The sequence below is a fragment of the Nicotiana tabacum genome, chromosome 18, assembly GCF_000715075.1.
Source record: "Nicotiana tabacum cultivar K326 chromosome 18, ASM71507v2, whole genome shotgun sequence".
Taxonomy (NCBI): Eukaryota; Viridiplantae; Streptophyta; class Magnoliopsida; order Solanales; family Solanaceae; genus Nicotiana; species Nicotiana tabacum.
Genome location: NC_134097.1, coordinates 71,610,865 through 71,626,042, shown reverse-complemented (window position 1 = coordinate 71,626,042; position 15,178 = coordinate 71,610,865). Strand labels below are relative to the sequence as shown.

The window sequence follows — 15,178 nt, the reverse complement described above, 5'->3', positions numbered from 1 at the left end:
ATATAATTTCTCTGAAGATTGCTATATTTTTTGGATTTTTTCCAGCTGAGAATCTTTTTTATAACCGGAAATACAATTTTTTTTGTGTTATAATTGAGTTTGTTGAGTTATATTAGGAGTCTATTATGTTAATTGATACACTTTCCGTTTAAAAACAGTGTAATCCCCTGTTTCACGTCGTGAATACAGTCGAATGCAGTAATCTGTCTAGCTATAATCTCATATTTCACGCCATGAATACAGTCGAATACATTCGAATACAACAATTGATTAGCTAGATTTCCCTGATTCGCGCCTATTTTTGCTACTGTATTCATGAATACAATAGCTTAAATACATCAAATACATTTTATAACCACATAAAAAGTATCTATAATCCGTAATATAACAAATGACATTTATAAATGTCTAATTACTAATAAAAAATAGTACTTTATGAAAATTTTTCATTAATTATTGGGGACAAAGATGTAGCAAGTGGAGGCAATTCTTATCCTCTTTGCACAATTACTGCAGGCTGGCCAAGGAAACAACAAAAGACATTTGTCAATACGATTTAACATGATATAAAGTCCTCTAGCAGGTCCACCTATGGTACGGACAGGAAAGTGCCACTTGCATTTTTTGTATTTTTAGGAAAAAAGGAAAGTAGAATTACAAAGTGGATAATCCAACTCTCAACAAAAAAATTTAATATTCAAGTAATCAATTAACTTGACTATGTTTGCAGCTTTTTCTCTTCCTTTCCCAATTTCATTTCAAGTTTAGCAGCTGCCTATGCGAGGTAAAAAATAGCTCATCTTTTTTCTCTTTCTATCTAAGAATCCATCACTGCTGCGATTGATCTTCTTTCTTTCATGCACATCTATCCTCACATACCCATGTTTTTATTCGAGGACCCTGCTTCTTTTATTTCTGTTTGTTTTTTCTCAATTTTGTACCGTGCATAATCTTTATTAACAACTCTTTGCTAGTGCCAGAACTTTTTTTTTCCTTCCTTTTTTTGGGGTAAAAGTAAAACATGGTTGTTGGAAAGTAAAACATGCTTGTTGGAGGCATAGATTCATACAACGGACTCCTACTAGTTCGTGATTGAGGTATAGTTTGTTGATTGAGGTATAGGGAATTTTATCATCTTATTAACTAAATCTCTCAAGCTAATTACATAGTTGAGAGAAATGATGTTAAGAAGGCAAATTTGTTGTAAACTGGGAGCATTTGGTTTGTGGCGAACTAATTGTTGGAAAAATTGGATGATTATGGAGAATAAAATATTTAGCTTGAGGCGTGTCAAGGACACTGTCCTTAAGGATATTTCGCCCACACCGAGATGAATAATATTAGGCGTATCCCCAGGATTCAACAAGCTCTTCGAGCAAAAACAACAAAGATTTATAAGAAGAAAACCCAGCACCAAAGAAAGAAGAAATTTTTTGTTATTTTCACACTGCCCTTCTATATAAAACCAAAGAAGTATATATAGTGCAAAGAAAATGCACACTCTGATATATAAAACTGTCCAAGCCATAAAGGTTTTTTAAAACCTTCAGAAACGTATGCTTCAAAGTTAAAATCATTTCCAAGCCATAATGGCTTTTTAACTTACTATACGTTAAAAACAAAAAAATAACGTAAAAGAAAGGATCAAGCAAGAATTCACTGACAAACAAATCATTAAGAATGCAATTCCAAGAATGCCAAAACGAATCATTAAGAATTCAATGTCAAGAATGCAAAACGTAAAACCATTGAAAGCCACCATCAATTGCCAAACCGTTAAAATTAAATTGTTAATTGAAAATATTCTATCAGTTACAATTCTATCAAGATTATATTAAAATAATGAACCTAGACATAATTGTAAATATTCTTTTTGAGATATTAAAATATTTTTGACTCAACAATCCCCCACATAGTTCAAAAAGAATATTATAATAAAATAAGATAAAACTAAAAAAAAAATTCATGGGTTTTCACAATTGAGCATAATGCGTCGAATCTGGTGTCTCTTGGACTATGAACCAGACCTAGATAAAATAAGATTAAACTTACAGAACAATTGGTGAAGTTTAGAACTTTTATGAACCAAGAATTCTTTTGTAAGTTTAGTGTCTTATCTATCACATTATACTCGCACACACTTTGTTGTTTATCACGGTTTTGCGCTAATAGGCCATGCGCGCACCTGGTTTTCATAAGTGCTCTAGAAATTTCGCCACAAATTTCATAGGAGCGGCCCCACTCCACACTCATATAGGTCCATCCATCAAGTGTATTCTGCAGCACAATACACCACCTATAAAGGCTATGGATTATTAGATTAAGAGTTTAATAACTCAGTCTTTCATTCCTTGCAGTCTTGCACTATATACACACACACACCATAGGAAGGGATATAATTTAATAGTGCACATTTGATCAACTAATGACTTGTTATTACCCATATGAACCTACTTCATGGGATCTCCAATCACATAGGTTGGGTTATCATCATAGTTGATATAACTCAAATTGGCAAAAGTCCCATTCCCCTCGATGGTTCGGATATTAATTTCCTTCCCAAATGTTTAGTCAGAGGATCGGCCAAATTCACTTCTGACTTCACATAATCTATGGAAATAATTCCATCTCTCAGCAGCTGCTTTATCACACTATGTCTCAATCGGATATGTCTACTCTTCCCATTAAAGGATTTATTTTTGGCAATGGCTATTGCAGCTCGGCTATCACAATGCATCGACATAGAGGGTGTCGGTTTAATTCCTAGTGGAATACTCGCCAAAAGGTTTTTTAACCACTCTGTCTCATTGCCGGCTAATTCCAATGCCACAAACTCAGATTCCATGGTAGATCTAGCTATTATTGATTGTTTAGCTGATTTCCATGCCACAACACCCCCACCGAGGGTGACCACATAACCACTAGTGGATTTTGTCTCATCTGAATCAGAGATCCAGTTAGCATCACTGTATCCTTCTAGTACAGTGGGAAATCCACTATATTTAATACCATAGTTCATGGTACTTCTCAAATATTTCATTACTCTTAATAATGCATTCCAATGATCATGACTTGGGTTTTGAGTATATCTACTCAATCTACACGCAACATATGCAATATCAGGTCTAGTAAAATTCATCAAATGCATTAGAATACCAATAACTTGAGCATATTTATTTTGATCTATAACATCTCCCTTATTCTTTTTTAACTGACTACTAGCATCATAAGGAGTGCTTACAGGTACCACATCAAAAGTATCAAATTTTTTAAGAATTCTTTCAACATAATGTTCTTGAGTCAACATCAAACTATTGCCATCTCTTATAATTTTCATGCCTAAAATAACACTAGCTTCTCCCATATCTTTCATCTCAAAATTAGAAGACAAGAAAAATTTGGTTTTATGTACCAAATCAAGGCTAGAACTAAAAATAAGCATGTCATCCACATAAAGGCAAATAATAACACATGTACCACTACACATTTTGTATAAACACATTTATCTACTTCAATTGACGAAAAACCATCATTAATCAATAATTGATCAAATTTTTCATGCCATTATTTAGGCGCTTGTTTTAGACCATATAAAGATTTTAGCAATTTACACACTTTATTTTCTTGGTCAGACACTATACAACCCTCAGGTTGCTCCATGTAAATTTCCTCTTCCAAATCACCATTTAAAAATGCAGTTTTAACATCCATTGGTGAATAAAAAGTTTATAAATAGAAGCCAAGACAAGTAAAACACGAATTGAGGAAATTCTAGTTACAGGAGCATAAGTATCAAAAAATTTTATTTCAACAATAGTATTGTTTTCAAGTACATCACTTTTGACTACTAAAAATCTGTATGCTGCTTTCAGCATACCCAATAAACATACAATCAGATGTTTTAGACCCTATTTTTCTTTTCTTAGGATCAAGCAACATAACTTTAGCAAAGCACCCCTACACTTTCAAATATTTCAAATTAGGTGGATACATTTTCCACAACTCATAAGGAGTTTTACCCGTTTTCTTATAAGGAATTTTATTTTGTAAATGACAAGCAGATAAAATGGCTTCACCCCAAAGATTATCCGGAGCACCAGAACTAACAAGCGTGCTATTCATCATTTCCTTTAAAGTCCTATTTGTTCTTTCCGCTACACCATTTGATTGTGGAGAATATGGCGGAGTTATCTCGTGAATTATGCCTTCTTTCTCACAATAATCATTCAACAAAATAAATTCACCACCTCTATCAGATCTAACTCTTTTGATTTTCTTATCTAACTGATTTTCTACTTCAGATTTATAAATTAAAAACTTATCAAAAGCTTCATCTTTATTTCTCAACAAATAAACTTTTGTATATCTAGAAAAATCGTCTATAAAAGTCACATAATATTTTTTCCCTCCTCTAGTCATAGTTTGTTTCAAGTCTCCTAAATCAGTATGAATTAAACTTAATAATTCAGATTCTCCAAATACTGAAGCACATGATTTCTTAGTTTCTTTAGCTTCTGCACAAACTTCACACTTATCAATATTCAAAAAATTAATATTTGAAATAAGACCTTCAGAATGCATTTTTTTAATATAAGATAAACTAACATGTCCTAATTTAACATGCCATAAAGCAAAAGAATCAATCAAGTAAGCAGAAGTACTAGCATTTTCATTGATAACATTGAGTACAAACAAGCCATGGTTATAATAACCCTTGCCAACAAAATTATTATTCTTGGTCAACACGACCTTATCAGATTCAAAAAAACCTTCACCCCCAGTTTTCCTAATAATCCCACAGAGACCAAATTGGCTCGGATACTAGAAACATGCAACACGTCATTCAATGCCAAAATTTTGCCAGATGTGAGTTTGAGAAGAACTTTGCCTTTTCCAAGAATTGGAATCGTCCTTGAGTCACCAAGATATACAACTTCTTCTCCTTCCTCAATTTGGGTGTAAGACACAAAGTCTTTTTTGTTAGCACCAGAATCTAACACCCAGGCTTTCACACTGGCCACAAGGTTCACTTGGGAAACAACTGTAGCAATTATGTCATCCGCTTTGGCTTTAGTTAAGTTTACTTTAGCCTTAGCGGGATTGTCATTCCCAACCCTCTTCCGGCATTGAGCAGCATGATGGCCAGGTTTGCCACACACAAAGCAGTTACCTTTTTTCTTGAAGGTTTGATTGTTGGTTTTGGGCTTATAACCATTTCCTTTATCATACCTGTTATTTGATTTGTTCTGCCGCTTATTGTTCTCCACCAGGTTGGCTCTTGTAGCAATCTCCTTTCCTTTGTCAGCAACAGCTTGCTTGCGATTTGTTTTTTCAATTATAATGTGCTTGACCAAGTCCTTCAGCGACAATTGCTTGTGTTTGTGTTTCATTTGTTGTTTGTAGTCACTCCAAGATTTGGGAAGTTTTTCGATAAGCATACCAGCAACAAACTGTTCGGCAGAGAAATATCTTCAGATTTGAGATCTTCAATCAACTTGTGATATTCGTTGATTTGTGCGGTTATGTCCTTGTCTTCTGTCATCTCCCACTTGTAGTAGTTTCCAATTACAAACTTTTGTTTAGTAGCATCTTCAGCAGTGTACTTTGTTATCATTGACTCCCAGATTTCTTTTGCCTCCTTGTAGGAAACATAGACATTGAACAATTCTTATTAGCATGAACCCATTGATCCATCTGAATGGAAGTTGCTTCAGTTGTCTTAGGATCAGTAAGAGCAAAAGCAACTCCATGCATATCCAAAATAGAATGCACTCGTTCCTGCCAACGCTTAAAAGTATCTCCACCGAAAACCTCAATTTTTGAAACATCAGGAAAAGGTTTGGCATAGGTAATTGGTGATGGAACAGCAACATAAACAGTTGGTGCAGCAGATGTAGTAGCATCAACAACAACATTAGCAGCGTTATTCTCCATAATAACTGCGTGGAAATATACTTAAGATTGTTGGAAAAATTGGATGATTATGGAGAATAAAATATTTAGCTTGAGGCGTGTCAAGGACACTGTCCTTAAGGATATTTCGCCCACACCGAGATGAATAATATTAGGCGTATCCCCAGGATTCAACAAGCTCTTCGAGCAAAAACAACAAAGATTTATAAGAAGAAAACCCAGCACCAAAGAAAGAAGAAATTTTTTGTTATTTTCACACTGCCCTTCTATATAAAACCAAAGAAGTATATATAGTGCAAAGAAAATGCACACTCTGATATATAAAACTGTCCAAGCCATAAAGGTTTTTTAAAACCTTCAGAAACGTATGCTTCAAAGTTAAAATCATTTCCAAGCCATAATGGCTTTTTAACTTACTATACGTTAAAAACAAAAAAATAACGTAAAAGAAAGGATCAAGCAAGAATTCACTGACAAACAAATCATTAAGAATGCAATTCCAAGAATGCCAAAACGAATCATTAAGAATTCAATGTCAAGAATGCAAAACGTAAAACCATTGAAAGCCACCATCAATTGCCAAACCATTAAAATTAAATTGTTAATTGAAAATATTCTATCAGTTACAATTCTATCAAGATTATATTAAAATAATGAACCTAGACATAATTGTAAATATTCTTTTTGAGATATTAAAATATTTTTGACTCAACAATCCCCCACATAGTTCAAAAAGAATATTATAATAAAATAAGATAAAACTAAAAAAAAAATTCGTACCTTAATAGCCATCGAGTTGCTGACCATTCACTTATCATGACTCGCATTGAACTAGGATAATAACTTTACTCACGCATCAGTTCTAGTTTTTTAATCATTTAGAGATTCATTTTGTCCACTTTGCTATGTTTACATGGTTCCTTTTACTGATGTTAAAGCATCATGTTGAGTAGATAATGTGCTTCTTGAGTGTCTGAACTTTCACTTTTATGTTCGCGCTAACTGGATATTGCTATGTCTTTGCAATGGCATCGTAAGAGAGGCTTCAATTAGAGAAAAAATCAAAGTCCTGCTTAATTGTTGTATTGTCTGTTCTGTTGCTCTGAGCAGTCTGTTTGTTTATCAGTTTTGACAAAAATTACATAAAGCTATCAAAGCATACCACTATTATAGCTAATTCTCTTGAAACTCAAGAATTGAGGGTGCATTTTTTTTTTCCTTCTTGCTGAACTTTGAATAACAAGTTTGTCAACTATTAGCAGAAAGATGGATCGAGCAAGGTTGAATAAAAGAACCCGTTGCTCAGGTTCAACACCGTCAGAGGAGTCAGCTTTAGACCTTGAAAAATACTGTTACAGTTATTCTAATCTTCCTTCACTAAGTCCACCAACACTTCAACCTTATGCATCTGCTGGACAACATTCTGAGAGCAATGCTGCATACTTCTCCTGGCCTAGTCGACTGAATGATGCTGCTGAAGAGAGAGCAAACTATTTCGCAAATCTTCAGAAAGGGGTTCTGCCAGAAACTCTTGGCCGATTGCCTGAGGGGCAGCGAGCAACAACATTGCTTGATCTCATGACTATAAGGGCATCTCATAGCAAACTCTTGCGTTGCTACAGTCTCGGTACAGCAATTGGTTTTCGTATTCGACGTGGTGTTTTGACTGATATACCAGCGATACTAGTGTTTGTGTCCAGGAAAGTTCACAAACAATGGCTTAGTCCAATTCAGTGTCTACCTACTGCTTTGGAGGTGATAAAAAAGAATGACTAATTATCTTTTATCCTATTTCCGCCACTCCTCCTGCCAAAGATTTTCCTGAATTAGGACAAAGAAAGCTAATGAAATTAACTTCATTGATTGTGTTTATATTTTTCTACAGTATACCTCCCCCACCCCCCTCCAGACAGGGATTGTTCAATAAAATGTTTGAACTCAACCTATCATTAGAACTCAAAGAATCAACACTTGCCAAAATATGTTAATTCTTGCATCCTTTATTCCTTATTTTGCTGTATGCTTAAATATGTAACTCATTGTCAGGGTCCTGGAGGGGTGTGGTGTGAAGTAGATGTGGTCGAGTTCTCCTATTTTGGTGCACCAGAGCCGACACCGAAGGAACAATTGTATACTGAGATAGTAGATGACCTTCGGGGTAGCGACCCATGTATTGGCTCAGGGTCTCAGGTAGTTTGATGTTTATCATAACTTTATACTCTGAGGATGCTGCGATTGAGGCTTGATCAGTGCACATGATAGTTAAAGTTTAAGCAAATCCCGCATATTGGGAAAATAATAGTATTGCTATTCTCTTTTCAGTAACGGTATTGCTATTTTGTTGAGTCCTGTTAGTTGATCAATTTGCGCATCTTGCATAGCACAGTTATTCGGGTGTGGCAGACCATTGGAGTAATCTATTTCTTTGCTTCTGAGCACATTTTGCATTTTCCTGAAGTGCTTGTCATTCAGTGTTGAACTAGGTTAACTCTTGCCACACTTTTCTGAAACTTTGCAGTAAGGGCAACTTATGTCAGCCATATATTCCTAAGAAGGTATTGAAAATTTTCGAAGCCACACCTTTAATTTTACAACTAAAAACTTAAAAAAAGGGGAAAAGTGTGGAAAATAGGAAGATGATTTCCTGGAATGTTTCCAAGAGTCCATACACTTATATGTGTACAAAGACAGTTGTAGATACCTTTCTCCATTCTCAGATGAGACTCACATCCCTTCTCAGTAAATGGTTCGTCATCAAATCAGTTGAGCTTATTTGGAATCTCCAGGCATTTTAAATTGCATCCTAGCAATGTTAACGCATTAAAAAGTCTGCAGGAAACAGTTTTATTTGTCAATAAATCAGGCATCTTTCAGATCTCCAGACATTATAAACTGCATCCTAGGAAAACAAAGGCATTAAAGAGTCTGCAGAAGAAATCAGTTGTAAACTATTTTTCTCCTTGTCACACGGATCGTACATGTTAATTTCTTAGCGCATTTTATTTTAAACATTCAGGTAGCAAGCCAAGAGACATATGGAACCTTGGGTGCTATTGTGAGGAGCCTATCAGGCAATCGACAAGTTGGTTTCTTGACAAATCGGCATGTTGCTGTTGACTTAGATTACCCAAATCAGAAAATGTTCCATCCTTTACCTCCAACACTTGGACCTGGGGTATATCTCGGTTCAGTCGAGAGAGCTACATCCTTTATCAGAGACGACCTTTGGTATGGCATATTTGCTGGCATAAATCCAGGTAAAGTGTTCTTTTCACCTTCTTTTCTGGTTTGCTGTTGGAAGAACGTTCTGATGCTACAAAATTGTTACTGAAATTTGCTAAATCTATATTTGATTATGATGCCGCACTTATGATTTGGTAAGTGCATCTTTTCATACTACACCTTTCTCCATTATCAATTATGTGTTGTATGAAAATGAAATGCAGTCTAATGATTAAAAAATCACGAGGTTGTCTTGTCTTGTACAAGTATGTAAGAGTTTCAATTCTTGCCGTAATTTCTATTAAATCAATTTTGAATATTAGTTCTTGGCTTTGATAAAAATAGGGGAGGTTAGCTTTGGAGGGTATGCAGAGAGGTAGAGGTAGACCAAAGAGGTATGGGGGAGGTGATTAGGCAGGACATGGAATAGCTTCAACTTGCCGAGGACATGGACCTTGATAGGAGGGCGTGGAGGTTGAGGATTAGTGTAAAAGGATAGTAGTTAGAGGAGCGTATTTCTTTCCCATACCAGTAGTATTAATATTGCTCTTGTATTGTCTTATGCTTAGTTTTCTTTTACTACCTGGCATTTCTGTTTCTCATTCCTATTCCTATTCTTGGTTCTTTCTCTTTAGTTGATCTATTATCGTGTTGTTGTTTACTGCTTGCTGCTATTCCTATTGCTTCTTTTTTATCTTTCCTTGAGCTGAGGGTTTATTGGAAACAACTTCTTTATCCTAACAAGGTGGGGGTAAGGTCTTGAAACATTTCACTCTCTCAGACCCCACTTGTGGGATTACACTGGGTTTGTTGTTGTTGCTTTGATAAAAAATGGAATCTTAAGATTCCAAAAGCTATTGTAGAAACCTAATCATATAACATTGTTTCCTTATTTTGGGTTAATTAAATAGACCTCCCTTCAAATTTAATTGAAATGTGAGAGATATCCCTCCTACATTTGCAAATGGTAGGGACACTCTTGTTAGAAATGAAACGGAATGTTTCTCAAAATACTTTGCTTCTCTTGAACTTTTTTTTTGGATCAAGTAAATTGTAATTTAGTGATATAGCAACTCTTGAACCTTCTCTTTCGTGACTTCTCTCCTCATGGACATTTTCATTCTTTCTCACCATTTTTGCTATCTTTTGTTCTTAAAAAAAGATTTACCAATGCTTTCCTTTAACTTCTTTCTTTGTCATAATTACTACAGCCATTTTCATTGTTATCTTTTCTATTTATTCTCTTCTAATTGACACCTCTCCTTTCCTTTCTCTCCCCAATTTCTGTCTTATCGTGTTTTCTCATTTTTGCACTGTCTGGCCACTACTTATACCACCATTGTTGAGTACTTTACCCATTAAGTGCAATACTAGTGAAGTGATGCCTGGCCTGTTGTATTCAAAATTTGAGCAAAGTTAATATCGTACTTTATACTATGCAAGTTGAGCAAAGTTAATATCGTACTCTATGCTATGCAAGTTGTTAGCGTCTGAGAGGTTGATGAGGTTTGAATTGTCTATAACTTGTTGGCGACCTTCTAATATGCATTTAGGAACATTGGCTAATGTCTATCTTTTAGCGACATTTGAACTAGTTACCTTGAGTGAGACTGCTGATATTGTGCTAGTTAAATAAGGTGCAGTATCTGTTGAATGATGATTCTATAGTGTAGACCATAACTTCTTCATTTGGGTTTATAACAAGAGCAGATCCTTAGGTATGAGTGTATGGTTGATAAGATTTAGGCTGTAACCTGAACCAGTAGCTTAAGCACCTTTTCGTCCGGCATTTTGTTTAATATTATCACCAGAACAAAAACTTAACTGCCTCAACCAGTATGTTTTTTCATTTTTGTATTGACAAAAGTGTGTTGGACATGTCTCTTTGTTCCATGAGATTATATTGCTATCCTGCCTCTCACGACGTATCATGGGCTAGATCTCTTTTGCTTTAGTAGAACTATCTGCAAATGCAATCCATGCTAGAAGATGCTGTCAACCAGAAATCTGCATTCTTGTTTCTTTCGATGTTGTTAGATAGATGAAAAGTTGTTCTTTGCTCACTTCCATGCTATACCTGCTCAGAAGGTTCTTAATTTGTTAGAATTTTCTTTCTCTTGTGGCATTATTATGATTATTATCGGTTCTAAATGTGGAATTGATTACTCGTGCAGAGACGTTTGTTAGGGCAGATGGTGCATTCATCCCGTTCACAGATGATTTTGATATGACCTCTGTGACTACTTCTGTAAAGGGCATAGGGGAAATTGGAGATGTCAAACTTATAGATTTGCAATCTCCAATTAGTAGCCTCATTGGGAAGCAGGTGATGAAAGTCGGAAGAAGCTCTGGATTGACTACAGGAACTGTCTTGGCATATGCCCTTGAATACAATGATGAGAAAGGGATTTGCTTCTTGACAGATTTTCTTGTTGTTGGAGAAAACCAGCAGACATTTGACCTTGAAGGAGACAGTGGAAGTTTAATCATTTTAAAGGGTGAGAATGGGGAGAAACCCCGACCAATTGGTATTATTTGGGGTGGAACTGCAAATAGGGGCCGGCTTAAACTAAAAGTGGGTCAATCTCCGGAGAATTGGACTAGTGGAGTTGACCTTGGGCGCCTGCTCAATTTCCTTGAACTTGATATCATCACAAAAGATGAAGCTCTAAGAGGTTTGTGGTCTTTCGCACTTGATTTCTGTGGATAAAGCAGCTTGATTCTCTCTTTTTTAGCTACATGCATATAAAACAAGTCTAGAATGTGTCCCCCACCCCCCAAATATATTATTTTGCACTCCAATATGTTAATCAGGCTTAGTGCTTACTATTACTGTTGTGATGTTGAGAGTATTAAACCCCAAGTTTTTTTGAAAGGGATGGATGTAGAAGGAAAAACATGTGTTTTAGAGTGGAAGAGGAACTAATAAGCTCAATGGATGTCTAGATCTTTGAGGACAGAGGGGAGGTGTTAGATCAAACACTACTAATTTGGACTATTGTTTTTTTTTTTTTAATGGTAAAGAACAATACTAATTGGACTATTAGAAGCTATTTGGCTGATTATCTAACAATACTAATTGGACTATTAGAAGCTCTTTGGCTGATTATCTTTCTCAAAGTGGATATTTTTCGTTGGTTGACATCAAGTAAGGTTAATTAGCCATCTCTTTTAGATTTAGTAGTCCTTAGGGTGACATTTGTTGATGAATGGTGAACAGAAGACGGAATTCCAAGAAGAGATGCAAAATTGCAGGCTGGAATTAGTTAATTAGTATTCTAGTGGTAGCACGTGGGTTCATTATGCTCGGGTATCCGGTAGGTCCTTTTTGCTTCAGAAGACACCAGCTGACTTATTTGTCTATTTTGAAATGTCATGCTTGGTGTCTTGTACTGACTGTTTTTTGGGTAAAGACAGTATTCCTTCCTTGATTTGTACAATGTGTGAAGGATAAAGCAAGTGTATTCATCCCATCTACTAATTGTTAGTATTTGCACTCCATGATGGAAAAGGACTAAACTGACTTCCATTCTTAACCCGATCCACTGAGATAAAATGATGCCTCTTCAAGGTGATGTAGTCTGCATTGCTTTAATCTGTCATATCTGTAAGATTTTCTCTGATCAACTTACCATTTCATTAAAGTCCCTTTTTTTGGGATTAAATCTTGAATTCGTTTGGAGTATGTTTTAACCTTGTCTATATCTATCACTGGTGTAGTTGCAATACAGGAACAGATAGCTGCCTCTGCCACAGTAGTTGGCTCTACAGCTGGGGATTCTTCGCCTCCAGATATAATGCTTCCAAAGGACAAAATAGAGCCTCTTGGGCTTCATATTCAACAAATTCCCTTGGAAGATGGTGTTGGCGGCCCTGATATAAACTCTTCGCCTGTGGAAGCTGCATTTAACTTGGAAGAAGGTGGGGTCAACTTTGGTGCAAGTGTTGAACATCAATTCATTCCAAGCTTCAATGGACAACCCCCGGCTAATCAAGATGATCAACGTGACACGTCAGCATATGAGAATCTCTCAGCTTTGAGGAAAGGCTCTGATGAAGACATTAGCTTTTCCTTGCAGTTGGGTGGTCATGAATCCAAGAGAAGACGTTCAGAAGCTTCACCAAGTGCAGATGAACCAGAATGATTTTCTCTTTATCTGCTAGTACCATTTTCTTTGAGGTCTTCCAGGGAAAGGTAAAAGGAGATGATGCATTTGGTGTTTGGTTCCTAAAAACAAGAAAAATATCCAAAATGCCTTTGGAGGTGCTGAATTTTTCGTCATGTGGCCATTGATGCAAATTGTGTACGAGGAGTTTTGTATTTTAACATGTCAGTAATGGAAAATACAACAACAACAACAACAACAACAACAACAACAATGCATTCTTGAGCATTGTAAAATACATGTAAGTTAATACCGGCTGCTTTCTTGAGCTATTCCGATTCATGGAACTCCATGCATCCGTCTGTGCAGTCTCAAAATCATCTGATTCAAGTAAGCTGGATAGGCAGCCCCCACGAGGATGAGCGATGAACATCAACATTAAAAACTAGCCTTTGATGTATATTTATGTTGGATTTCCTAAGAAACGAAATATTGAAAAGATAGAAGAAAAAAAAGAATGTATATGTATTGCGTGTGCGCGTGTATGGACAATAGGCTGTCAAAACTCAAATGGATTGGCTATATTTGGGTAGGTAAAAGCAGTAAAATTATGGTTTCTAACCAACCGCTCAACTCAAAAAATCATTTTTCTTTTGATTATTTGTTCTCTTATAATTTATTTAATTACAAATCAAACTAACAAAATCTTTTTCTTTTGCTTATCATGATTATATCAAACTAATTAAATCCAACAGTCTATGTTTCAAAAAAATAAATTACTGGTCAAATTGGGTTACATATGTAGCACAAATAGGCCAAAGCTTTTAGAAGGATCAACTCGAGCTATGCCGGTCAATGAACTTATGCCAAACTAATTCCTACTTTGGGCCGGTTATATTTTTATAAGATTTTTTCGGGGGATTTGCATCTATACCCGCTTTTTGGGTCACGTTTTAATTTATATCCGCTTTGCAAAAAAATTGCAAGGTACCTACTTTTCGCGTAACTTTAAGCATATGAGCCTGAAGTAGCAAATGTAATCACGCAAACTTCAGCATTCTAGTAGACAGACCTGAAGTAGCAAAAATTGCTGAACCAAGTGTGTTGAAGTTTTTGTTTATAATTGCTGAACTTAAGCATTCTAGTAGCTGAAGTTTTGTTCTCTATTTGCTGAACTTAAGTATTCTAGTAGCAGTTTTTGTTTGTAATTGCTGAACTTAAGTATTCTAGTAGCTACAGTTTTGTTCTCTATTTGCCGAACTTCAGCAAATTAGGGTAATATATGAGTTGGGAGTATTTATTTAGTGTAGTCTGAAGACTCAAGAGACACTTCTTTAAGATTAAACGTATTCACAGAAGAAGAAATGGTCTTCTTAGAAATTCTTTTCATCTTGCATTCTACTAGTGATACTATTTCGTTTTTATTTTCAGTAAGCTACTGTATTGTTAATACTTTAGCTGTTTAGATGCAGGGGCGGATCTAGCGTGTAGTGTATGGGTTCCCGGGAACCCAGTAACTTTTGCGTAGACCCTGTATTTCTGTTAAAAAATTTATTAAATATTTATTTGTGAACCCAGTTATTATTGTATATTAATTTGAAATTGCAACAGGAACCCATAAACTTAAAATCCTGGATCCGCCTCTATTTAGATGGAAAGAGTATCTTGTCAAACTTTGATGATGAGTCATGTAACTATTTAAGGAATTATCTTATTATTATAGTTATCATATAAATATTTTTATATTTTTAGTGTAATAGCATGTTACTATTTGTCTTCTGTTTCACTCGTCAATTCATAGTTTATTAATTGTAGTTGGCTTTATATAAAGTTTATAAAGAAAAGGGCAGCCTAGTGTATAAGAAGAAGAAGGAGAAAACGAACGAAGAGAATGTGGAGGAGAAAGAGGGCTGAAGTTGTTTAAAAACTAGGTACAA

At 35.5% G+C, this 15,178-nt stretch overlaps 1 protein-coding gene across 1 annotated transcript; it reads left to right on the top strand.

The window, feature by feature from the left end:
• The first annotated feature begins 715 nt into the window (after positions 1-715).
• On the top strand, positions 716-13,866 carry LOC107823976 (protein NARROW LEAF 1). Its single transcript, XM_075236977.1, has 6 exons — positions 716-784; positions 7,176-7,668; positions 7,960-8,103; positions 8,930-9,170; positions 11,310-11,810; positions 12,856-13,866. The coding sequence occupies exons 2-6, from the start codon at positions 7,180-7,182 to the stop codon at positions 13,278-13,280; spliced, it is 1,800 nt and encodes a 599-aa protein (XP_075093078.1). The 5' UTR covers positions 716-784; positions 7,176-7,179; the 3' UTR covers positions 13,281-13,866.
• The last annotated feature ends 1,312 nt before the right edge of the window (positions 13,867-15,178 follow it).